Below are 27,067 nucleotides of genomic sequence, written 5' to 3'. Positions count from 1 at the left end.
AGCAAAACGCCATTCGCTGCTGCTTTGCGATGGCGGGGGGTTGAATTCGGCTGCCGCCTCGAAAGCGCTTCGTGCAGGGTTACCAACAAGTGATGATTGCTGAGGTTAATGCCGCCGGGAATTGCTTTGTTTCCTTGAGAGAAAAAAAAAGAACTGTGTAAAATAAAAGGGGGAGAAAGTGTTCCCGAAACTTGTTTGGTGTGTGAGGAGAGCGTTGGTAAAGCTGCGCTCATAACGAACTCTGCAAATCTCCTTAAACATTTGTGGTTTGCTTAGGAATTAAACCAAAGAGTTGCAGTAATTGGGGTTGGTTTTATCATCGGGGGAAACGTCCCCGAGCTCCACGGTGGTTGCTTTCATTCTACTGAGATTCCTCTTGGCGAGAGTGCCTCCGTTTCTCAAAATCAATAGAGAAAATAGATATATCCAAACAATTTCTCTTAGCCTTTCCATTGGCTCAATGAGCAAAAAGCTTCGTTTTATCTTTGTGATAATTCGGTGTGCTGTGTTTTTTAGAACCACACAATGAGCTTTAAAGTCCAACAGAGAAGTGAAGAGTGTGGAGTTTTGCCGTGTGTGCCCAGCGCTGCTTTTAGGGCTCTCCGAACCTGCAGATAGATCTATGAAGCTTAAAGCCAAGCAGTGAATTTGACGAAGAGACACTGCTTACAAAGAGGATATGAGAGGCGGCCAATAGATGTGTGAGGGTTGGGGTTGTTTTTGATTAATAAAGAGCAACGAAAAGTTGCCGAAATGATCCGTGAGTGGGATTGCCTCCTTCCATAGAAACAAACGGGCTTTCTGACAGCCGCAGAGCTCATCTCGAAGAGATCTGCCCGTAAATCAGCTCCGGGGCCGAGGAACTGAGCTGGGACTGAGAGCACAGAACGGCCGCATAGAGAAGCACCCATGGCAGCGGGTTGGAGCTCGGGGAGGGCTGAAATGGGGGCCCAGGGCTCGGGCAGAGCGGCACAGCGAGGCTGCGGGCCGAGCCGGTTCGGGACGCGGCCCCGAGGCTGAGCTTCCCCACGCTGCCTGAGCTTTTAATTTCTTCGAACTAATTGCGAGCTTGGAAAAGGGGGAGAAAAAAAAAAAAAATAAAAGAGAAGCCAGCCCTAATCTGGAAGCTTTCCAGTTTTTGCACCGAAAAAAAAAAGAAAAAAAGGGGGAAAAAAAAAGAAAAAAGAAAAGAGAAAGAAAAGCACACACCCCGGTATCTTAAAATAGAGAGCAGGGAGGGGAGAGGAGCGCCGGGATCCTCCCAGCCGGGCTCAGGGTAACAATGGTGCTCGGCGGGGAGCAGCGGGCGCCCTGATTGACAGCCGGAGCGTCCTAAAAAGGCCGCGGGGAGATGCTTATCGGCACGGTTATATAGCGGGGCAGCGGCGCTGCGAGCCGAGGGAGCGCCGCCGAGCCGAGCAGAGCCCAGCACAGCCCAACACAGCCCAACACAGCCCAACATCGCCCAGCGCTGCGGAGCGAGGACCGAGAGCGGGGGCAGCACCCGCAGGAGGAGCTCGGGCGGCTCCTCGCCCCATCCATGAGCGGCCGCCCGCCGCCCTGGCAGCCCCGCTCAGCCCCGCGGCCCCGGGGCCGGCCATGCACTGCCCGCCGCAGCCCCGGCTCGCCAAGGCAGGCAGGAGGCGCTACAAGACTTTTATGATCGATGAAATCCTCTCCAAGGAGACGTGCGATTACTTCGAGAAACTTTCCCTCTATTCCGTCTGTCCGTCCCTCCTGGTCCGGCCCAAGCCGCTGCACTCCTGCGCGGGTAAGGAGGGATGGGAAGGGTTGGGGCGGGGATCGCTGCCCCTCGCTGGGATCAAACGGTGCCCCCCAGGGCCGACCCCCTCCAGGTGAGGGGGGATGCCGAGGGACCCTGCCGACCTCGCTGTGCGGCGGCTGATTTTAGTACATCACAATGAGCAGGATGGGGTGTCGACCGCAGGTGTTTCACAAACGGATCGGTCCGACTTGAGCTTTTAAAGATCCACGTGCGCAGTAAAAATGTCCCCCCTGTCATGCATTCTAGTTTTAAACAGAAAACAGCCCGTTTTCTAGAGAAGCAGGTAGCTCTATTATCACGCTCTTCCCGTAGTGCCATCCTGGTGGCACCCAATATAGCAGATGGTGAAGCTGGGACTTTGCAATACGTGATTCAAAAGTCCGGAACTATTCAAGAATATTCCTTAAAAGCTCAATTTTTGGTGAGGTATCAAGGCCAACATTTTGTTTTTCCTTGTACTGAGAAAATGCATTTTGCATTTGTGTGATGCCGTGTTTAAAACTTCAGTTCCTACTTTGGCTCTTTGCTTACTTCCTCTCTTAGAGCTCGGTTGGATATAAATAAAAGGGATCTTTCCAGGTCCCAGCGAAGCCGCACTAATGCGCCAATGTAAAACTTGCTGTTGGGTTACAGAGAGTTTGATCAGCACAGTAATGCCTTGGTCTTCCTCCAACCTCAATATTTAGTTAGCAAATGTAATTAACTGAAGGTCCCAAATTGATTGGAGGGTCAGAAGTTACATGAATAGTGTCAGCTTCGTTCCAAATTTATTTCTTCCTATTGAGTTGTAATGACACCCATTGCCTCCCCGGACTGAGCACGCTGTGCTGTCCTATGGGGAGACCCAGTTGTTAATTGGGATGTTGTTAATGAGGGAGTTTTTGAGCGCTGATCCCTTGTTGCTGCATGAACAGCAAAGTCCTGTGCTTGGCCAAAATAGGCACAGAGGGCTCAGATGGGGGGGTCTCATGGGGAGCCAATTCTGCCTGTGGTGGGGTCAATGGCACGACTGCACAGGTCTGTGGGCAGGAGATCCTTGTCTCCTCCTTCCATCTCTGCTGTATGGAAAGCCCTTAGCACTCAGAAGGAACACAAGTATGAGAGAGTAATATTTATTCATTAAATAGTCATTAATAATCCTCAGATGATTCAGCAGTGGGTTCTGAGCTCTGCAGTTAAAGCCGTGCTTCGCTTTGTGCCTGGGACTGTTAATGAATTTGCCCTTGAGATTGAGTTTTCAGCCCCAGCTCCAGGCTGCCCCATTGCAGGGGATATCGGCTCCTGAGCTGCTCAGCTTCATGGAGCTGCGGTGATTGGGAAATGCAGGGCAGAAATTTGGTGGTGGGATCAAAATTATGGAAGGAATGGCTGCAAAAGTCCGTGCTTCCAAACAGCGAACCTCCCAAGCAGGATAGGTGCTACTGAAGAGTAAGTACTGGCTAATGGGATTTGTTTTATTATAATAAAAGAGGAGAAGCTCTGATACTTAGAAACAGAGCGGAGCACAGAAATAACAATGTACAAAAAATACCCGACACAAATCTGTATGAAAACAAAACTGCACGGGGACCAAAGGCATCAAACTTCAGCTTGTGCTTCCTTTATCTGTCAAGTTAAGCAGGAAAGCAGTGAGCACAGATTACCATTGTGGTCTGAAATAATTTCAGGTGTTTTACAGTGCTCTCTTGGGCTGAAGAGTGAATTTCTCTTTCATCCCGGGTGAAGTTGGAGCAGCCCGATGTGCTTTATAATTGGAGCTGAAAGATATAAGACGTTCAGCACACGTGTTTAATGGCATCTCTTGTTAGGGGGAGAGAGCTGAAAAAGTTACTAAGCAGATGGAAAATACTTTCAGTTTTGACTGTGATGGAAGTTGTGATATTTACGTGTGTGTAAATTTTAGTTGGAAGGAGATTCAGAGTTGATGGAAGGGCTCACTGCTCACTGCTCCCATTGGGAAGGTTCCCATTGCAAGGAGCTCGGAGCGAGCCCCAAGCAGACCTGGTATATGGAAAGAAAAATGTGATGTCCCTTAAAAGGAATCAGCACTTAGATTGAATTTGGTGTAATTGTGGCATTTGCTGAACTATTGGCTATTCACACAATAAAGCAGGACAGGGAATGGCTGTAGAGTCCACATATGCCATGCTTGGCTTTTTGTCCTGAGTTCTGGAGGCTGAGAAACTCCAACTCAAATTCGGGGCATCGCCTGTTATTGATCAGCAGTGCTGGTTCCGAATGTCCTTTGTGAACCATCCAAATGAGTTGAGATGCTGGATTTAAAACAAATCACTCTGTCCCTTTCAAGAGAGCTTGCTTCAAAACTGCAGGTTGTTTGGGCAAAGTTGGCGGCGCCAATTATTTCTTGTCTATCATTTGTTGTATGCGCTCCAAAGGGGGGGCTTGGAAAGAAACTCACATTTGCAAGTATTTCAGTGTGTTGCTTCATTTAAATAATTATATTATATTATATCATATTATATATTTTTTATATTTTCGGGGGGTGAGGAAGAAGTGGGGAAAGTAAGACCTTGTTTTCTGTTCGTACTCTCAGGGTTTTAATGGACGTAGGTATGTAATACATAATTGCTCTGAAGTTTTATTTTCCACTTCTTCTGTTTTTTAATATATATATATATATATATATTAATGTTGGGGTAAAAGTGGGAACTGCTGATCCCAAAGGTCTTTCAGCTGCCATTATCTGGATGTATTTGAGTTCTTGCGTTGCTCTGCTCTAAACAAAGCGGCACGGTGAACACGGTGCGGAATCATTGCTCATGCAGCAAAGTGTGGGCTTTGGCATTCCTGATTTCTGATCAGTCCTGGCAACCTGGTTAGGAATTCGTAGTAGGAAAGTAGATTTACTGCATTCTAAAACAGCTCAGTTTCCATTCAAGTGACCTCAGAACAGTGAGAGATTCTGTTCAGAATGGTCTTGATATGGCCGACGTTTGGATTTGCTCTGAGACATTGCGTAGGACTGGGGTGGAAGCCGCTTCTTTTGCAGAAATACTTTGCTGACCCTTTTTTCTTTAGATCGAATGGATATTGTTACAGAGCTCCTGGGGGAGAGCTGGGAAAGGAGAAGGGATTGGTGCAGAATGCGTCTGAGTGTGGGGAAAAATGAGATGCCAGCCACTCTGGGTGTGTTACATGAAACACAGCAGCTGGATTCATCATTTGCAGCAATACAAAGCAGAGGGTGGACCTCATGCCAGGCCAGCTCACACCTGAGCAAGCCAAGTTTTGGGTTGCCCTATCCCACCCGGGTCCCACCTGCTGGAATGGGTTCTATATTGTGGTGTGTGCCCTGGGTGCTCCAGAGAGCTTTCTGACCTGAACATCCCACATATGTGCCCTCGGTGGCAGAAGCTGCGGTGTGGGGTGTCTGTGGAAGGTCCAAATCCTCATAGACTGACCCAAAATACGGAGCTGCCAGCATCTGTGTGCAAACCAGTGGTAGTTTGGGAGTTATTCCTAGGTTTTATGTGAGGAAAAAGGGAAAAAACAAAATAATAGAAAAAAAATTCTCTGCGTGATCGGTTTCAGTTTACAAAGATGAGTGTAATTCTGTAGTTGAACAGCAAAACGTAAATGAAAAAGAAAATACTGAGCAGTATCAAGTGTTGCTTCGGTAGCTGCCTCTAATCTGGGATTAGGTGAGCTGATGAGTGCTCTCAGTAAATTCAGAGTAGTTCACAGGCAGTGCTGCAGCATCCAAATCCTAGAAGGCTCAGTCCGCTTTCTGCCCTGTCTCAGTGCTTTGCAAACCCAGCAGAGCTCAGACTTTGCCGTCTGTTCATGCAGGAGTGCCTCACTGCTCCCCAAAGGCCTGGGGTCAGCGCTGGCATCATCAGGCTCCAAGTGTCCTCCTCAGTCCTACTGGTATGGGGAGAGGATCTGGCTGTAGTGGCTGTAGCCTGGGCACAGCACTTTGTTTTAACAAGTTCAGCATTCTGCAGGGTGTCTGAAATGGTTTTTATTGTGGTTTTTTTAAATGCGTTTTGACAACTTTAGCAAGAAATATAGCTCTGAAATGCAAAAAAGCAGCATGTGAGCTGCCTAATAATATCTGCGTGTTCGGAGATGAGTCTGTCAATCCTCTCAGTCGGATTTTATCCAACATTAGAGGTGGCATTTCAGAAGCAAAGCCAGATCAGAGCCAGGATCTGAAAACAGATCTCGCTCAGATCAAGCACAGCAATCTGGCCCTGACACTGAGATATTTAAGAATCAGCCACCAGGACTGGATGTGGCTGTCTCCTTCTCAGCGCTGTTAATGGTGGATAAAAGAAATCAACCACAGGCAAAAACGACCCAGAACAAAAGAACAAATCACAGCCTGGTGGCTGCAGTAAAGCCGGCCGCAGAAAGGCAGCAGTGCTGTGGCTGTGGTTGAGTACAAATCAGCGCTGCGGAGGAGCTCTGGAATAGATGGAATTAATGAATGCGGGAGTCCTCTGGGAAAACCAATCCCTGCACTTTATTTTCTGGAGCCTCTCAGTCACACTGGAAGCAGTTCAGGTTCATCCTTGTGCTGTTTTTGGGTTAAGCTTTGGGTGTCCGTGCAGAGCTCTGACTGCAGCTCTGCCCGTGGAGCCCTTTGGTGCGGCACAGTTCTGCGGCTCCGGCATTGCCATGGGTTATTATTCCTGCAACTCTGCTTCAAGTTACTGGTGTTTAATGCAGGAAATTAAGACTCGGATTGTGGGATAAAGATCCCACCAGCACTGATGCCTTCAGTACCCAATGGGCATGAAAAATGGTGTAACTTTTCTTGGGGAAATTGTGGAAAAAACAGGTGAGGTTGTACTGAGTCATCTCACCATGCACTGGGCAGAAGGGCAGGAGCTCCGGAGCCTTTTTTTCCCTACTGTTCACTAAGGCTGATAATTGCATTAAGGCAGAAGAAGGGACGTTTGTTGGTTTGCGGACAGAAGTTAACGCTAAGTTGCTCTTTTCAGGTCAAAGTTAAACATAATGTTGTAGAATTTATTTTGGCAAGTTTGATGTTAAAAACGGGGCTGGGGAGGGAACAGGTTGGAGACTCTTCCCACTGCAGTTGTCACAACCGTGGCATCATTGCACATTGGAGATGGCTTTTTGTGAAGGAAGCGCAAACAGCTTCCCAGAATGTTTTGTAAGGCAAAAATAAAATCCCCATTGAAAATGCGACGATAGGAAATCTGCTAACACATATGCTCATTAGTTCCGTGACATTCAAGCAGCAGCCTCACCGTGACCTTTAGGTGTGTTTGGATTTGCACATTCAGGTCTTAGTTTGTAAGTTCTGAAACTTGCTGGTTGTTTCTGTTCGTGCGGTTGCTTGGCTGATTTCGGCAGGGCTACTCATGCAGGGAAGGACTGGAATTGGAAGAGTGTGTGTGTGCCTTGTAATTCCTATAACCCGGCTGCTCATTCTGTGCCTCGTTCTAAATGCAATTCATCTTTAAGCGTTTGCTCACCATTTGCCTTTGGATATTTCTCCTAATGACGATCTTAAAAGCTACACGGTAGTTACTGGTTAATTCTTACTGATGCCTTTTTTTTTTTTTTTTTTTACTGGGATTTCACCCATGGAAGTTGGGTTTCGTCTGATCTGGGTTTTAATAGACACTTCTAGAACAAGAGCAGGTCTCTGTCGCTTGGAGGATACAGGTGCCTGCACTCCTACATGGCAATCGAGCGTGCTGTTGTGTAAGCACCCAAAGGCTGAAGCCTTAATAAAAGCATCTCCTCTTTTACAAGGCAGAAACATGTGTGGTGTGTTTGTGGTTACCTAAACAGGGTGTTCTGTGACAGATTAATCTGAAGCCAAAGGAGCAGTGGTGGTGCTTTCTTGTGGGTGGCTCTTGCACACGGAGCGTATCACCAGCACATCATTGTATTGTGCGTGCATAGGAAGGCCTGGTGCTGTGACTTGCTTTTATTCCTATGGCTCAAAGAGGAGAAATATGAAAAATTCTCTCAAAATAGAAAGTGAGTAATGTTGATGCAACACAATGGTGAGAAGTCTGAAGCAAACGCTGTTTTCTTTTTGTTGTTTTTTTGGCTATGAAATGTTTGCATGAGTTGGTGCACATATTTGGTTTCACCCTTCTGTCTGTTTTGCTCAAAACCTTTTCTTGACAGCTATGCCAACGGTTCATTTCATTCCTTTGGTGACTAAATAGTGGAGGAGCTGATGTTGGAAGGTTACTGTAACAGCAGAAGACAATGCTGGGCAGTTCAGACCCTCCCATCCGTGTGCTTCCCATAAGCAAATTGGTTGTAGGCCACTCCATGGTACTGAGCTCCTCCTCTGAGGGACAGGAAAGCATGCCAGGAGTTGGTAGGGTTGGTTTAACCTCATTGCAATAAATTACAGAGCAATCATAAATGATGAGAAGGAGTTTGATGAAGTGGGTGAGGAACAATTGATGGGTTATTTTAGTTAAAATGACTCCGAGCCCAATCCAACTCCCACTGATGTCAATTAAATCGTCGTTGGATCAGGGCCCAAGTGAGTCAAATTCAATTATGCCTTAACAGTAAACATTTAAAAGCACATTATAGCAAAGTAGTTTAACGCTTAGATTTCGTGAATGGTTTTGTTTTAATGTAATCCCACAGCGATCGCTCTTTATTTGTACAGCTCTGAAGAAACCCTTTCTCTTGATGGCTATGAGAGATGTCACTGCAGTTGGTTCTGCAGACATATTTTTGTCCATTGGAGACTTATGTGAGAAGATACAGCAAAGATTATAGGAAAGAAATCGTAGGGATTGTGGTGCTTTTTATACCTAATTGAATTTGGAGAGCTTCTTTGTGCACGTATCAGTTCATAAGCTGCTGAAATGTGTGCGTGATCCAATCTCCAGACTGAAATGGTTACGGAGATTCATTTCTGTCTCAGCAGAACAAAGCACAGCATCCAAAAATCTCATTTTAAAAGTGAACATAAATAAAAAGATGGATTGATAAACACATTCAAGTTGAAAAACTTATGGTGTTGTCTGCAGAAAATGAAAGAGAGATTTTAAATTGTGGCTCGCAAACCTGCGCTAAGAGAATTATTGTATTTTTTATGAATTTGGGATTGTTCCTTTAGGAATGACCCTTCTCACTCTGTCCTCATATTTCCCCTCAGCTCCCTTCCAGCCCAGAAAGGCTTCACCCCCAAATGGGGCAGCTCGGTGGCAGCTGCGGGGTTTCTGGCTCACACCCCTCTGCCAAGCAGGGTTGTCTCAGGGGCTTTTAGCATTGCAGCTAAGTGCCATCTCTGGAGGCCTCTCACAAGCTTTGGACATTGAGAACTGTGTGTCCAGCAGGGAATAGCTGCTAGGTGGGGTCATTGCTGGCTGTCTCAGGGAACTAAATCCGTCCCCGCAGCAAATGATCTCCCAGTCAGTGCCAGGCGCTGAAAGGGCTTTGCAGGGGTTGGAGTTGGTCTGTTCTGTTTTCTGCCTTCGTTGTGCAGCTGTGTTTAAAATGAAAGACAGAGCCTGATCCTTGTTTAAATAAGGAGCGTTGTTCTGGCTCTGTGAAAGTCTTTGGTGGATGGAAACACTGGGTGCAACAAAAGGACAGAAAATGGGATGTGGGTGCGGGATGCCTCCACCATTATCCATCACACAGGTAAGCACTGGGCTACCATGGTCCTTATTCCCAGCATAGATAATGGGAGACCTCAGGGTGTCTGGGTGGGATCAGCAGGGTGAGATTGCCCACCCGCCTGCACTGTGCAGCCCCCGAGGCTTTTTCTGGCGTGGGGCAGGGAAGTGCATCCACGAGCGTGTGGGAGCAGAGCTCTCGTGTGTCCTTCTGCCTCTCCCCACACCTTCTTCCAGCCTTTCCCCTCCCAGAAACACATCTGAAGACATGAGCAGATGATGCTGAGGTAGAAGGGTTTGGGGTAGAAGGCAACGATTCTCATTGTGATTTTATCACTGCCTGGCAATCCATGCCTTATTTTCTCCCTTCTTAATATCAGCACGATTAGACATGTCACAACATGTGAAAATGCATTAAAATCAGTTGACAGCTATTTAAAAACTGAGCATTGCCTTTATGTATTCAGAGATATCGGCTGCTTAGGACAGCTTAGGCATGATGCATTTCACTCGTATTGACTCAGCTGTGATCTTAACCTCATCTTAATCAGAAAAGGAAAAGGTGATGCTTTTGTCTGCTGATTTCATTTCTCTGACTCTGAGAATATACCTGCAAAATAAATACGGTACTTCACTGTAGTAAATTACAGGACACTGAAAGCGCTGCCATTCATCACAGTGCACTGATGGTGACTTTGGTTAAGAAAAACATTTCCTGGAGGGGAATTATCTTGAGAAAACTGTGATATCTCTTCACAAGCAGAGCTGGTGCTGAGTTTCTGAGTATCTCTGCAATGTGTGCTGATGGCTTACCAGGACGTAGCTCAATTGCTCTGAAACCATTCGTCTCTACAATGTATTATCTGAATAATTCCTACCTATGAAGGAAACTGAAATGGAATAGCTGCTATTGCCTGTTAGTGGTTAATTAATTGAAAAAATCCCATCCAGAGGAAAGTGTTTTGTTCCCAGCACCCGGCCTGAAGGTGGCTTAAAATGCATCCTTTTAATTTGTTGTCTCAAAATGTTTGTTTCCCCCAAAGCCAGCAATAAGTCTTTTCTCTCCTGCAGTTGCTGCCAGTATTGGAAAGAACTGCCTTGTTGTTGATAGAATTTAAGCACGTGAAAAGTAATTACTTGGGTTAAACTGGAGAGAAAATTCAAAGCTTCGTGAGGTTCCCTCCTTCATTCAGATGTGTCACTTTTACAGCCATCAGTAAACACTGAGGCTTACATATTTCAAACTCTTAATATCCAAACGTTGCCTTTCTCAGTGCCTCCTAATTTCCAAACTGTCCCCACACGTTATTTACTCCTTGAAGTCAGGAGAAGGTTTGGGCATGTTGGAGAAGAAAAGGAATTGCATCAGACTGCAAATGTGTGACCATTTTCTGCTGAGCACTCATTTATCTGGCAGCTCCGGACATGTCGCTGCTGTGAGCAGGGACACCTGAATGGAGCTGGATTTTGCAGATCCATGGGGCAGCCGAGGACTTTGCTCCGTGGCTTGGCTACCTTCACCCAGCTCCATCCCACTCTCACTAATTGCTATGAAATGCAAAAGAAGTCCAAAGTAATATACAGCCAGTGGGGATTGCAACACTGACTTGCATGCACTTCATTGTGTTCTTCGTGAGGCTTAACTATGCACGCAAGGAAGAACCTTATTTCTTTTCCCCTTCAGAGGGAAGTCTATAGGAAGAGGCTTCCATGCAAATCATATTTAGACATTAAGACCAAGTTGCGTGTATTCCTTTGTAGGGATTTCAGTCATCCATTAGCAATGTGTATCTATCCTTTCACCTTCTGTTATACACACTCGGTGTTTTCAGATGTGCTCTTTCATTCTATTCCTTTCTCTCTCCCCAGACTCATTCTTTCTGTCTCCCCTCTGCACAAACTGCATCTGATGTTTGAGTTCAAGTCGAACTTTTGAACCCATGACGTCAAGTTGGTTTGGAATTAGGCAAAACCAGTTTGCCCATCCCTTGTTGTAAAAGGGTTAATCCTCTAAACTATTGAGAGACAAGGGCAGGGAATTATGAAAGGAGCCCCTGTTTTATAAGCATTTGTATTGCCAGTGCTTGAATACCTATAATAAGTAGGTTGCTTCTGTGATTAATGAGTGCGTTTTACACGCTGACGATGGATGATACGTCTTATTGTAAAAGCCATTATTTTTATTTGGTCTCTTTACCAAAGCAGCACTGGAAATGAGATGTTAACGTCTTGGTGGGAGTATGTTTTCTTCTCAACAGCTTAATGAAAAGTGACCCCCACGGAGTTAAAAATAAATGATAAGATGTACTTTTTCTTCCTTCTCTCTGTAATGTGTGGAAGAGGCGCGAGGCGGATGTGCAAGCGGAGCGTTGTTTTAATGTAGGACTTTTTATTTCCAGCAAAGATTTTCTTTGTTTCCTCCAGGCTGGAATGGGGTGGGAATGTGTTGTCAGACCGAAGCTGTATGAATTTAGAAGGGTCTTAAAGTCAGTCTCGCTTTGTTTTACTGACTCATAGCTTAGTGAGAGCACTGACAACGTAAAGTCTCTTGTGCCGTATGCAGAGTGAACATGGGAATAATAAATCTGTGATGTTTCACCCCAGCAATGCCACATAAAGGAATCTGGCCGTGTTGGTGTATGAGAATCAGCAGGGATATTCCCCTCAGACCTCTTTCCTTCGGCTGTCTCTGCATTGGCAGCCATAGCTTTGCTAGGATCTCTTTCCTGATATTCTTAGAAGAAGTCTTAGAAGATTTTTATAAATAAAAAATATTAATTTGTTTCTCAAAAAAAGGTGCTTCGTATATGTCTGGTATTGGAGGAGTTCCCATGGAAACACTGCTTCTTGCACAACAACAGGATACACGCATTGCTTCACCATTAACATATATATTAATGGCACATTAAGGAGTTTCGTAATCGTATGACACAAAAGAGCGCTCATGCAATCTATTAATGGGAAATATGTTTAGCTAGGTGTGAGATAATAACACCTCTGCCTCCCCTCTGTGGCTTCCGTTTGAGTGCTTTCCAGACCATACAACAGCTTTGTGTGGTAGATGTTATCACCCTCGTTTTGCATGTGGGGAAAACAGAAGTCCAGTGAGAGCTGGGGATCTGCTGGAGATGGAACATGAAAGCTGTGCCAGGGCTGGGAATGCTAAGCCAGAGTCCTCTTCCCCTTAATCTGTATCTCAGTGATCAAAATTTGGTTCTTCTGGTCCTGGATGAGTCAAGTGAGATTAAGTAGAGACAGTGGGAATGAGACAATCTCCCATTATCCTGGAGCTGATGCTAATACTGGCTCGGGTTGTACACCCACACGTGTGGAGGGAAGAAAGCACTGCATTGTCTTTGTCTATTGACTTCTCTGATTGGTATTTAAATGAGGTTATCACAGACTGGAACACGGTGATGCTGCATTCCATAGGAAAATCAGAGGTAAACAGATGTGCTGATGAAAACCAGAGATGGGTGATAACCGGAGCTTGGACTCAAACCCCTTCATATTGAGGGCAAGGGAGGGTCTCCTATCCACATCTCTGGTCAGGTAGAGCATTTCTGGGGGTGTGTCTGTATTTCTAGATTGGAGGTGCCTGAAATGGATGTCCTAAGGTTTCTGTCTGTAATAGCATTAGAGCTAGCAGAACTAGAGCACCAGTAGAAACCTAATTTGAACTCTTATGATTAATTAGGGCCAATCTCCACCCTAGGTCTAATCTATATCTGTCTGGAGATATAAAACAGTGTCTCCTTGGCTGACTTCCTATCAGAACTGAAAAAAAAACAGCACAATGGTGTCTGGCATGAGTGAGGCAGCCTGTTCTCTGGAGACCAGAGCTTTGGAGAGCTCACCAACTGGAATTTCTGGCTCATCCATCTAACAGTGCTGTGCATAAGCTGCCTGGTAGCTGAGAGGAGACCCTGTCATCGCTTTTCTGACATGTAAATGGTTACATGCAGCCCAAGCGCTTAGAGATGCTAAGGCCAACACTTTTCTCATGGAACTGCTTATTCTGGGTGCATCCATTTTGAAACTACCCGTCCTTGAGACATTTTGTTTTGCTTGGGTTTTATTTTTTTTGAGATGAGATGAATGGAAATAGGAGCTAAACCTGTTTGTGCTTCAGCTAGACAGAAAACAAACAAAAACTGAAATGAATGGGCTGAGTCTTAACAACTCTATCTCAGTTTGGTTTCTGCGCTGGGAGCTATTCCTGTGTCCAAGCTGTGGGTCTGTTGCAGATGTGTTGTTTAGCCCCCATTTCCCCTCTCCAGGCTGCCTCTCTGGCTCTCCGTGTGCCTTCATCCACAGGCTGTACTTCGAAGTGAAAATACACATGTAATGCTGCAGCCTGACATGCTCTTTCCATGATGTCTGTAGCAGTGAATGCAGTTTTCCTTGTCCTCACTGACTCCTGGACCACAGGGCAGGCTGATTAAGTCCAGATGTTGAATTGAGTGCAGTATCGGGCTGCTTGGAGACCAGGGATAACCACTGAGTCCATTTTGGACTGTCCCATCTATAGTCAGAGGTGGTGAATAAGCCATACATCTGAAGGTTCTTGCAGTGACTTCATATAACGTAGACAATCCTACAGAAGTTGAAGGAGCTGCTTTGGGAACTGGAAGTTCAGACATACTTTTCCCCCATCCAAAAGGTGAAAGCTGAGCCCTCCCTGATTCATTCAATCCAGGGTAAGGTTCTGCCCATGGGGCAACCTGGGTATGCTGCTGTTTGAATCAGAGGGAATAAAATAAGCAACACCATGCAGCAAAGCTGTGACAAAGTCTTTGTCAGCTTCTTCAACCCCAAAAAATCACATTTGGAAGAAATCATTATTCCAAGGTGCTCTCTTGGAATAATCATGGGGGGAACGTTATATTTAGCTTTATTGCATCAGTGTTTTTCCTCTCAACTAGCCACCAGCTTGGGGTGAAACTGCTGAACTGGCAGACAAAAAGGGTAGACAGGTTGAATGCAGCTTGCTAGTGTATCTTTCCTGTCTATCTAAACTGCATTGTTAGTGCAGCTGTTCAACCAAATTGTCCACAGGGTTTATTTTTGTGTGTAGAGGAAACAGAGATGAGTCTGGGGCCAGATGGAAGATCAAAGAATCCTATACTGTGAGACCAGCCTCTCTGCTAAATGTGTCCTGATGGGAGCAAGATTATTAATAGTGACCCTTTGGGTAAGCCATGATTCTAAGAGGCAAAGGCTCTGCCACTATGTGACAGGTTAGCACTGGTACTTGCTGAAGTCGTCCTTATGTTTTGGTGTGGAGGTGTAGAGGATGGAGTCTGCTTTTCAAAGTCTGATCTGCTGTTCTCCTGAGAAGAATAATGAGTTTTCCAAAAGATCAAGTGTGCAAAATTTAAGCAGTTTGGTGTTCAGAAGCAACTGAACTCTCTCTCTTCCCACGTGTCACTCACCAGAATGTTTTCAAGGCTCGGAGCAGGAAGAGGTGGTGATATTTATGGCAAGGTTTTTGCTGGAGCTCGCACAAGGGTGGGCTTGAGAAACCTGAAGAGTGCCTTTGTGTGCAGGACTAGTCCGCTGTCTAAGGCTGGTGTTTGCTTATGAATGTTGTGATAATAATTAACAGAGCAGGAAGTAAAGGACTGATTGATTTATACATGCACGGCATTATGCATTTAAACTTGGACAGAAACTCTGAAATCCTGAGAGAAGGCAGATTTATTTATCAAACGTGCAGGAACGTAAGAATGGTCATAATGTGTCAGACCGAAATCTTTATAGACTAATATCCTGGACAGCATCCAGTAAGAGACACTTAGGGAGTAGTATAAGGAACAGAACATGACTTACCCTTCCATTAAACTGTACCCTCTCACTCTGATTATCTGTTTCTAGACTTAAATCCAAGTGTTGCTCCTTGACTGGTGACAACATCTGTACAGGGTTTGGGATTTGGCCTCCTACAGTTCTCCCCAGTGTCCTGAGCTGTCTGGTCATCTGGCTGCCATCAGTAAAGACAAACATGTTGCAGTTCCAATTCGGACACCCAGAGAGCTGGGTCGCCTTGGTGCAGTGCTTCTCCTCCATCCCTGAGACCAGAAACTGCCTGTAATTCCGTTTCTCCTCGCTATTTGTTTCTGTAATCTTTTGGCTACGTTGCTTTCTAAATTCGGGTCCAGTGAGTGATGAGCTCTGGAGTTCAGTCTTATCATCCGTAATGGAGGAAACACTTGGCTGAAGTGTTTGACATGACTTAGTTCAAAAGAAAGAGCTTCAAATTGATGTTGGCTTAATGGAGCCAAAGTGTCCCTCGATACAGATATGGTAAATGAGCTGGTGGCTTGTATCCCAGTAACTCTCCTGCATCATCTGAGCTCTGTGGTTTATAGAGACGTGCTTGTGTTTATTTCTCTGGGACTAATGTGGCCTGGTCTTAAAACTCCCTTGGAGTCCAAACAGTAAGGGTCTGGAATGGAGATTCCCATCCAAACCCACCCGTTGCTTGGAGCCATTTTCAGTTATGATGGCCTTTGGCCCATCCATTTTAAAAGGAGATGTGAGGATTGATCTGCTTGGGCTCAGAACAACCCTTTTCCTATAAGGTAGGACTTAAAGGGTCATCGGCTAAAGATGTGGAATTGCACACACTTTTCTGTAGCCTCAAACAAAGTGGGACCTCTGTGAGCCACGCTTGGTTTCCTGAAGAGGTGGATATGAGTCAAGGGGGAATTCATTTCAAAAGGCAGGCTGCCCTGTGAGTGCGTGAGGCAGGATAATTCAAAATAGAAAAGTCGTGCTTGTTTTTCTGATTCATCTTCCACCAATTAAGCCGGAGCTCTTTTACATTCGCTACAGAGGATTTCTTGAGCGCTGGCCAAAGAGATTCTTTAAATGATTCATTTGAAAAATAAATAAATAAGTAAATAAAAATCCTTCTTTATTTACAGATTTTCCTCTTCAGCATGGATCTGACAGGGTCCTGGTCCTTACAGCAGGCAATGGGAGCATCCAAACTCATCATGTCCTTAGAACCAATTACTTTCTGGGTGCAGGGTGCCGTAAAGTTGTACAAAAGCACAATACAAATATCAAATGTCGTTATTAAGTAAAGATTAATTATCTTTCTGCTTAGGTTTTTTTTTTGTGAAGGCCTCCGGCGTGCATGCCTCAGACACACTCAAACTTATTAATTACTGTTATTATGTAAAAGTTATACTGAAACATTATGTTGATAAATTACTAATGGAGACAGGTATGAAAAGGAAACTGAATCTCACAGCTCCAAGTGCTCAGCTAATTTCCCTTGTGGTTTTGGAACTAAATGACTGAATTCAACCACACACCCAAGTGCCAATAGCTGGGGAAGTGCAGCTGCAGATTCATCCACCTCTATTCTCTGCTGGGTCCCAAACTGGGTACCTCCATAGCAAGAAGTGCCTTGGGGAAGAGCCCTTTCCAGCTACAGTATGTTTTATTCAGTATTACGATGGGTGATGTTCACAGACATCAGGGTTTTTGTTTGTGATGAAAACACAACCCATCAAAAATGTGGTTGAACAGGGAAGTGACTTTAGCTAATGCGTCAGGGAAGGCAAAATAGAATGCCTGAGTGAACTCTCATCTTGTCTTAGCTCATCACAGAAGGTTTCGGTTCTTACAGATTTGTCCTTTAACTGGAGTACCCTATAAAGGACCATTTTTGCTTCACTAGATTTAGCTGCACTAATTTTTGTTTGTTTTCCTCCTGCAGACTCAGTCTTTGTGCTCCAGTGCTGCACTTAGCTTTCAGAGCTGACTGCTGTTTCCCCGTAGCCTCTATGACACCACTCCTATGGAAATGTTGGCTCTATGAACTTGAGCTGAGCCTTGGGGCTGGTTTTGGAAGCTTTCAGAATGTCCCAGAGATGCCCTTCAGGACAGTGTACAAGTGGGGGTAGCATGTCTGAAAGACCATCTGTGCCAACATTTTAAAGGCCACACCACACAAAAACACCAACTCAGGCCTTGGAATCTGGCCATAATTAGATCAGGTGCAGTTGCAGCATGGCACGGTTGTGCTGCTTCCCATTCTAGAAACAGCCAAGGAATCTGTACTCAGCACTACATTGCATGGCATGAACATCACCCAGATCATCTCTGAACTTGGGATTTGTTTAGGGGATTTGCTTTGCTCAGGTCTTGCTTACTCCATTCAATGGGCTGCTCACCCCTCCAGCAAAAGGGAACTTTCTGAACGAACCCAACTCCTCCTTGGTAGCCTTTTGTTTTGACACTCAGGAGAAGGCAGATTTATGGACTTTCCAGAGTCGTAAGTTCATTTTCTTTTTATTTACCTTTCACTGCAGCCCATTCGGAGTGAGATTTCATTCTGCCTCCGAGCAGGGCTGACCTGCCAAGAGGAGCTGATCCATAAATCTTCCCTTCCTTTTTCTTTCTTTCCAAAACAGAATTAGCTGAGTTTGCCTGGGAGGAAAACTGTTCTGCCATTGCCGGCAGTCAAACAGTGCAATTAATTAGTGCTTTCCCTTTTCTCTTTCCTCTAGTCTGTGTCTGCTGGGTTTGAAAGTAAGCCAGGAAGGAGGGGGGAGAGACAAAAGAAGGGAAAACGTTTTGTTTGAGGTATTTATATTAAATTAAAACGTTTGCAATGTGATACAGCTCAGTGACGGTGTCCCTTTTGTGTCATGTCTAGTGGCCACAAGTTTAATCGAAGCATCCCAGCAGAGTGCCTGGCTTATGTGGGCTGCTGCTTGGGTTTCAAGTGCAAAAGGATAGTGGAAAAGGTGTTTGTAAAATGATGATGGAAAGTAAAAACTGTTCTGCAGGGCAGGTTTGAAAAGGAAGATGCTCCATCTCTTCTCCTTCCCATTTAGGAAGACAGAGCGAGTCACGACAGTGCTGAGCAGACGAGAGCTGCTTGCCAGCATTTAATTTGCTGAAGATTAGGAAATTATCCCATTCTCACAATACCGTGGCAGTCCAGAAATACCTTTGAACTCTGGGGGATGTGGAATGGAGATCGAGCCTCAGATTTTGTCTTGTTTGGAAGCCAAGGCTTTATCAGAATAAGAACTGTACGGATGGTTTAAGCCATATTAATAGTGTACCTTGACCCAATGGACTGGCTCAGCATCAGCCACCTTTCAACTCTGGAATAACCATATCCAGAATGAGACTGAACTTTCTCATTTTCTTTTTGATCCAGAAGCAATGCAGAGATGAGTTGTTTCTGCTCTTTGTCCTCACTGTGGAGAGAAGTGGCTGCTAAAACATTGCCCCTTTCTGACCTCCAGCTTTCTCTGTAGAAAGCCTTGAACCCCATGTTTTTCTCCCAGAGATGTCCTTGCTCCGTCCTACCCATCCTGTGCCCTTATCACACCAAAAACAGAAAGCTGAGAAGCCTTCTACATGGCCGACTGCACTTCAGCTGATGCTTCCATTATTTACAATCATTTCTAAACGCACTCTAATGACTGTTGGGGTCGAGCCATAAGCAAAGGCTTCTCTTATGATTATACGTGATAAACAGACAGAAGGCTCTTGGTGTCACCAATCTGTTTAGCACCTGGAGCTCGCAGCAGCTTAGCAGTTGGAAACCACCACTCGTCCAGAAGTAGAAGAGCAGTTTCAAAAGTGCTGTAAGTAAATAAGTGTCCTGACGTGGGCACCAAAAATAAGCACGCACTGAGCTTTTCTGAGCATTTGGCCAGGTCACAGTTGCTGACTGCTGAGCAGTTAGGAAAAAGTATCCCCTCCTTCAGGTGCTCAGCACTCGAACAACCTCAGAGTCATCTGCTTCTCTCATAGCTAGCACTGCTTTGCCCTGCAAAAATAGCCAAGGTTGGAACCAGCACCACTGGCCCCTAAGGGACACAAGAAGGTTAAGTCCATTCCTCTGTGGCACGTAAACTGTGGCAGTAACTGTTTTTTGGTGTTGCAAAGATGTGGAGGAGAAAAGCAAGGCTCAAATGGTTCCCACTTTGCTGGGGTTTATGGTGTAATGGCAACATTTTCCAAGCTTGCTTTGCTGGGTTTTGGATGTGAGTGAAGTGGTTGTGGGGAGAAGTCCCAGCCAACAAGATGCGTGGCTCTGACCTACCCCTGCATGGCAGTTCACCTGGGATCTGAGCTGTGATCCTACAGCTGTTCATGCTGGGGAATATAGGTCAGCAGCAGGCCAGGCTGGCAACACCTTTCTCCTGCTGGTGAAGAGTTACCTGCTAAAATAGACTCATTGAGGCCTATGGATTATTATGTTCATTAGTGGTGATTCATACTAAGAGTTTCATAATCAGGCCTGCTGGTGTAAGATGTTCCTTTCCACAGTACCATTTATCTTAAAGATCTCTGAATACTTTATGTACATTAAGCTTTAATCCATGTTTTACCACCGGCGAGGCAGGTAAGGAGGATTGTTTCCATTTTGCAAATGAGGAAAACTGAGGTACAGAGTGAGAAAGTGGCTTGCCCAATATTCTGGAGGCTGTTTGCATAGTTGTATGCGGTGGCATCTTTGAATGAGAGTATATTTCCCATCCATATTACCACTGAACTGACCTTTGTCTGCTTTCTTCCCTCCCAGGGTCCCCTTCTCTGAGGGCATATCCTCTCATCTCCGTTATCACCAGGCAGCCTTCTGTGGTCCCTCACCTCGTTCCAGCTGCCACCAGCTCCCGTGTGCTGCCAGCCCAGACCTCAGCAACTGCGAGCTCAGAGACACCAGCCAGCGAGACCCACGGCAGCAGTGAGTCGGAGGCAGAGCAGCCCACACCTCGGTTAAAAAAGCCACGCCGGAGTCGGACCATCTTCACAGAGCTCCAGCTGATGGGCTTGGAGAAGAAATTCCAGAAGCAGAAGTATTTGTCTACACCCGACAGGTAGGAGTTCAATGGGTTGGAGAGGGAGATCCAAGCAGCCCATCACAGGTCGGGCTCTCCATGTCTACCAGCTACTGCAGTCATTTTGCTGTGCAGAATGCACTTGCCTTCATCTGGTTTACTGCTTTATCTGAACAGTCCATTCAAATGCTCATATGACTATAAATATTGCTTAGAAAGGAGCAGGAAAATACTGTTTCCTAAACTAGGAGAAGGACAGGGAGCAAAAGGGTTGAATCAGTCCTGCTCAGCTGTCCCCATGCTGAGTGCTCCCTGGCTGCAGTGTGCTGCTTTCTAGCTCAGCAGTGATGCCTCTGCTGTTGGCCAAGGACATGGGCAGATGACCTGATTAAATTTCAAGGCTAACTTCTCTTGGGATCAAAGATGACACGGATAGGCTGTATCAATGGAAATGTCACATGGTGATAGATATGCCTGCTAGCAGGCATCCAGGCTCAGAGATGTGCAAGAAGCTGAGCAAAGGCTCTTTCTTCTTCCCTGTTCTTGCTCCAGACCATTGGGAAAAGATGTAGCCTGGTTTCCTGCTGGGATGCTGAGGTGGATGGTTCTGTCTCTGTGGCAGCTGGGAGGTTGGCTGTAGCTTCAGCTGTCTGCTGCCTTGCCCTGTCTTGAGTTCTCAGGGACTGCTTGGTACCAGATAGACAAACTAAAATAAGGAGAAGTTTTATTTGTTTTAAAGGCTTTGAATGCTATTCTGCAGATTTAAATAAGAGGAAAAAGCCTTGTCCAGTTCCTGTTCAGTTTGTAAACCTGGGGAGGGTTTGAAAGGTTCACCAGACCTTGAACTCCACAGATGGCAGAATCCCAATATTTAAAATGGTTTTGAAGTCAGCACACTCCACTTGTACTGCTTGTCACCAAAGCCAAGGATCACAGCTAGACTGAATTTCATGAGTCTGAATGCCTCCTACAGCTTTAGATCCTAATGCTCCCGTAGTGACTCCTCCCAGCGTCACATAAGCAGATTGTTGACACCATTGATGAAGCACTCAGGGCTGGTAAATTAATTTAATAGCATGACTGTTCCTTGGCTTTGTCTGTGTTAGAGCCTGGTGAGCAATTCCTGTCCCTGCACCACTTCCCCTGTTTGTTTCCTTGGGTTTCCAGGCAATGCTGACTACAGTAATGTGTGTGGCAAGAGATGGCAACAGGCTGCAGGTAATCAGAGTGTGATAACATGCACTATGGCAAGTTAGCCAAGCAGTGTTTCTTTCTGTGAACTCATGGCTGGAAACGTGATGGTGAAGCAATGGGTTGTGATCTGTGTTCAGTCCTGCAGCTTTTGGCCTAGACACGAGATCGTGCTGGTTAGAGGGCAAATGGAGCACCTGGTTTGTTAGTAATAAAGGAGCTCAGTGTGATGTGATAATGCCTGTGCCACATTCTCAGACAACACTGATAGTATTTTTAAGTCAATGGGATATTCTGCAGACACTGTATAGTAGCGTAGGCAGCAGGGAATCTAAAGTGGGGAAAAGCATGGAGCCAGGAGTGTGTGTGTGTGAGCACAGAGCTGGTGTGGGGTGCGTAGGTGTTTGTAAATACACAAGAGAGCCTGACTGCCCGAGGAGCCCAGCTGGAACAGAAATGCTATTATGAACAACTTGGCCTTCACAAGTGTGTTTTCTCCTGTGCAGAAATAGGGAAAATATCAGCCCATAACACCTGGGAATGTGGCTCTGCATTTGGGCTGTCCCACCTGTGGGTCTTGCGTGACTCTATGGGGCACTTGCCTGGCGTTATTGAGGATTTCCAACTCTGCCTGTTGTGCAACTCCATTACAACACTGCCAGATGCATGGTACCATCACCTGTGGGGAAGGATAAAGAGCTAACCCGAGCTGCATTTGCTTCATATCCTGAGTTTTAATATAGAAATAATGAATGGTTTCAGATGAACTTGCACAGGTTGGAGAAATGCGGAGGATGAATCAGGATTATGGGCTGTCTGCCACACATACCCTTAAGCTAAACACGCAAATAATAAATTCGTTTATAAGCTTAAATTGCCTATAATAGCACAATGCATAAGAAATTAATAGATTTAGATGTACTACTGCTCTTTGAGAAATGAAAAAGTATCATTATCCTCATTATGTAGGTAGTGAAGATGAAATGCGATACAAAGAGCAATGCTTTCACAGGCAGACTGATGCCAGGTGTCTTGTTTCTTGCGTGGTTGCTTCAGACACCATGGGCTTATTTTTCAGGAATGCTGTGTACCAGCAGCTCCTGCCTCATGCACAAACGTGGAGTGTCAGCAGAAACTCTTATACTTGGCCATTTGTCCACCAACACCTTGACCACTCTTTCTTCTTCCATAGAAGCAACTATCTTAACATGCTGAGAGAAACAAAGCAATCCTTTCTGGCAGTCCCACTGCTGTGTGGTTGGCTGCCCTTGGAATCAGGGTGCTTCTCGTCCTCTGTCAGCTCCCTGCAGTCTCTGTCTTCTCTTCCAGGCTCGACTTAGCGCAGTCACTGGGGCTGACTCAGCTCCAGGTGAAGACGTGGTACCAGAACCGCAGGATGAAGTGGAAGAAAATGGTAAGGGGTTGGTTGCCATTTCTCTTAGACCCCAAAAACTGCTTCTGAAAGGATGGATTCTGAAGCTGAGTATGGTATATCAGGGATTTGTGTCTATTTATACTAAATTTTGTCTTCTTCTTGCTGAATTCTCCTACAATTTCTTTAGAAATGTGCTTTTTTGTATCTATAAAAAGCTCACATTGGAGCATAAGTGATGGGCGGGAGGTACAACAGGCAGTGGGAAGAATGCAGAGCTGAGGGATGAAAGAAACTGGAACAGAGGGAAGAACCAAACTATGTACCTCTGCATTTTTGGCATAATAATATTAAATGCTAATTTAGAAGCCGAAGTGGAACTGGCAAGAGAACAGACAGTCAGAAGCAATCCTGGCTAAAGTCTGAATGTTCTTACTTGGGCTTTAAATAGATCAAATGCTCATGAAAGGGACTGAATTGTGCATAAAATCTTTATATAATGTTGAGGAGTGGCTGATTAGATTGCTTTTGGGGGTGCTGCAGAAACTGGCTTAGATGGCTCCATCTAAATTCTGAGTGTCCTTGCTGGTATTTTTTGCGTTTAGTTTTAGTTATATGAGATAACGAGTGAACTCACTCTGTGAATGCAGGGAATTTCTCTGAAGCTGAATGGTGACTGCAGGTCACGTCTGAAATCACATTTCATCCTCTCTCTAAAGGAAGCCTCACAGCAGTGAAGTTCAGGTTGATCTGACTGTTAATCTCTTTGTTCCAGGTGTTGAAAGGTGGGCAGGAAGCTCCAACGAAGCCCAAAGGCCGTCCAAAGAAAAACTCCATTCCCACCTCAGAGGAAATTGAAGCAGAAGAGAAAATGAACAGCCAGGCTCAGAGTCAGGAGGAGGGATCTCAAGCCCCTGAGGAGCCAAAAGTGACAGAGGAGAAGCCAGAAGTCTCTTTGGAGACAGAAGAGTCTCCGGAACATATACCAGAGCCCTCCTCAGAGGAGGCTACACCATTAAGTTAAAAGGGAAAAAGAGAAGGGAAAGGGAAAAAAAGAAATAACATAGAGAGAAACCAAAACCAAATATATATATGTGTGTGTATATATATATATATATTTAAATATGTATGTAATTGTTGGTGTGTACATATATATATAAATATATATATATATATGTAGACCTTGTGTATAAGTTGGAAGATTGGTCACTTTGTGCCTTGGGGAGTCAGCCATCGTAGACCACGGTGGAACAAATGTGTCCAGTGTGAGCGGTGGCACATGAATGGCTTCCACAGAAAATGATGGAGACCTGAATGTATTTCCAGAGAAAACCATGTCCAGAAACCCCAGACAGCTCCTGGCAAATAAAGGAGAAGGCCAGGGCTCCCTTCCTGCAGAGGGGGGCAGATGTGTGTTGGCACGGCTGTGTTGGATGGTTCCGTGTGTTCGCTTGGCTTTATCCTTGCCTTTAAAAGTAGTGCAAATGGACTTGGCCTGGTCTTGGATCAGGGACAGCTAAGAAATGGGGAGCTCTGACAGCACCATTTCGACATGTAACCAGCACTTATTTCTCTTAGGGATGGGCCCAACTTAAACATTTTGGGGGGGGAGAGTTCAGACACATGGGTTTGCTTTGGCCCAGTATAGAGACCAAAGCTTCTGAAGAGAGACTCAGACCCAGGTCAGCGCTCAGATTTCGTGTCTCATGGTTATTTGGGTGCCGTGTCTGTGAATTTGCAGTGATCCAGGATAAAACTTCGAAGGAGATGAGGGTTTGGATTTGAGTCTGCTCCAAAAGCTTTGGAATGCTTGGATCTGGGATTTTTGCTTTGGGCCCACTTCTAATTTTTCTAGGGTTTTTAAAGAACATTTAAATGTTTCCAGGGTTTTGGGAGAAGGATGGATTGGAGAAGTTGCTGTAGAAAGTTCACATTTGTTTAAGACGTGTGCCAAGAATAGATGTGCATCATGTTTCCTAAAGTCTTGCTAAGGGTGCATTTTGCCCAAAGGCTGCAAGAGATGTATTAAGATAACCTTTATTTTTTAATTAAAACTGAAATATATAAACAAACCAGTTGTTGCTGTTTCTCTTTCAGAATGCTAGGCAGATTTTTCTGGGTTAGGTCGTTCCTTCTACCAAACCCTGGAGAACATGGGAGTCATCCTTCTTCCTGTACCCCCCCTGTGCAGGAGGCACCGTGCACCCTTCTTGCAGCACCTTGCTGAGGTAGGTGAGGGTGCTGCCCGTGTCATCTCATCACTGGGTGCAGGGCAATATCTCAGGGTGCTCTTGCTGGCTTGTCACTTGCCCTGCTGCACATCTAGCTAATAAATGGACCTCTGTGACCCTGTCGTTTTGGGGGGTAAAGTGGGGAGTAACAATTCACACACATAGTCACTTGACTTATCCAAGGAGCGTTATACGAGGAGAAAGGATTTCTGTTTTTTCCCCATTTCTTGCTTGATGATTTCTTGCTTGAACTCAGGCTGGGAGCTACAATGAGTTTCCTCTGCCATTAAAACACATGAAGATCAGTTTTTGAAGCATTTTTTTTCCCCACAGAGTTCTAACAAATTCATGACAGGCCCAGAGAAATAAAGGGGTGATGGGGCAGAACTTTGGCCCCTGTCTGGTTGGCTGCAGTCACGATGCTTTGTGTTGTTGCAGATCCTTTGTCTGCGGAAGTCTTTTGTAAAGTAAAACGACTTCAGTTCAACCGTATCTATTGGACTTGAAATGGCATTTCATTTAAAAAAGGCCAATGGCCTGTTTATACAAGAATGAGATTAGATGGTCTATGAACTGTATAATTGTCAGGTATTGTTCTTGGATAGCAGCAACAGCACTATTATCTCAAAATAAAACGTTTCTACAAGCCTTAAGTGCGGTATTGCTCAGGATGAAGGGAGCAATTTACTGGGAATAATTTACTAATGGGTTGCACCACTTAGTTTGGAGTTCACCGGGTTTGGAAGCACAAAGAGGGGCACTGAATCAAACCAGCAGATTTCGTGTGCATGTCATTCCAATAAACAACAGCAAAAAGGCAATCCAAAAACAGGAAAAGCCAACAGCTTCTCCTTCAGGGAGCATCAAAGATATTCTGATTTCACTGATTTCAAAGTGGAACAAATATCCTCCAGTGCATTTTTCTGTAACTTTTTGGAGCTGGATACTGAGCACAGCATCTTGGAAACTTTAATTTTCGGTGTGTGCCCTTTCTTTCATCCAAAATGTGTTCCACAAAGTGGAAACCAGATGTAGGATTTTGTATTGATAGCCAGTGTGTTCATCTGATTTGAGGAATCTGAATGGATTTGTATGGGGATGGGGTAGAAAGTACCCAGGGAAAATGGGTTTCTTCCCCATGAGGAGGAGGTGGTGGTTGGTGTTTCTGTGCTATTCTAGGAGAAGGAGAAATGCAAAGTTACAGAGTTTTGGAAATTCTAAGGAAGGTGAATTCCTAAATCACGAGCAAAGTTGGTGATTTTCCAGCAAAGAGCTTTGGGGAAATGTCACTTCCCACCTCCCAGATGAAAATAATTGGTTCTGACTCAGCCCTACTTCACAGTGGGAACAATTCCAGCGATATTTTTTTTGTGGTTGTTAATCCCATTCTAATCACTTATGAGTCAATCTGGGTGAGAATGCAATACTCTAGCTGCCTGGGCTAGTTTTTAATGAGTCCATAAGACACTGAAGATGTTTTTGTTCCTCTTTTGGATGAGTTGCAATCTTAGTGTCTTATTTTTCAACGTGATAAAGAGCAAAATTAGCTCTCTTAAATGCTGTTTCATACATGCTTACACTGAATTACTTTCACTGACTTTGCTAAGAGCTTCTTGAATGGAAAGCCTGTTCAGAATGTGTATGTTGAGATGGAATGAAAACGGCAAGGGATAAATGGTAAAACCATTGAATTACCTCTTGGATAAATCTGTTCATATTTCCCTGTTCTGTGTCACATCTGCAGATGGAATAAAACACCTCCAAATTCTGTTAGAGTTGAATATGCTGATCCCTTCCATTGACAGTAGACAAGAGATCCTTCTCTTGTTTTAGGGCTCTTCTCCATTGGGTTTATTTCTCCTCTCATCATTCTCATTCCAACACCTCCTGTCCTAGAGTGGCTTGTCACTTATTGGTGGGTCAGATCAGAGAGGTGCCCTTGGGGTTGAGCCTTGCGACTGTTCAGGGGGTGTTTGGCTTCCAATTCTAACAGCAAGAAACAAGCCCTGATGTTGAAATCCAAACTCCCCTACAGGGATGGAAAGCTCTCATATCCGGAGTTCTGGCTGGGA

The 27,067-nt window shown here is 45.1% G+C and overlaps 1 protein-coding gene across 2 annotated transcripts; it reads left to right on the top strand.

The window, feature by feature from the left end:
• The first annotated feature begins 1,231 nt into the window (after positions 1-1,231).
• Positions 1,232-24,836, top strand: BARX2 (BARX homeobox 2). 2 transcript variants are annotated; one of them, XM_015884237.3, is made up of 4 exons: positions 1,232-1,771; positions 19,946-20,240; positions 22,722-22,806; positions 23,540-24,836. In XM_015884237.3, the coding sequence occupies exons 1-4, from the start codon at positions 1,600-1,602 to the stop codon at positions 23,786-23,788; spliced, it is 801 nt and encodes a 266-aa protein (XP_015739723.1). In that variant the 5' UTR covers positions 1,232-1,599; the 3' UTR covers positions 23,789-24,836. The 2 variants fall into 2 exon arrangements, with proteins under 2 accessions (XP_015739723.1, XP_015739724.1); XM_015884238.3 differs by lacking the exon at positions 1,232-1,771 and adding an exon at positions 9,174-9,406.
• The last annotated feature ends 2,231 nt before the right edge of the window (positions 24,837-27,067 follow it).

Source organism: Coturnix japonica, chromosome 34 (assembly GCF_054131305.1).
Source record: "Coturnix japonica strain WE chromosome 34, WE-NBRP24, whole genome shotgun sequence".
Taxonomy (NCBI): domain Eukaryota; kingdom Metazoa; phylum Chordata; class Aves; order Galliformes; family Phasianidae; genus Coturnix; species Coturnix japonica.
Note: the sequence above shows the minus strand (reverse complement) of the source record. Positions and strands in the feature narration are given on the sequence as shown.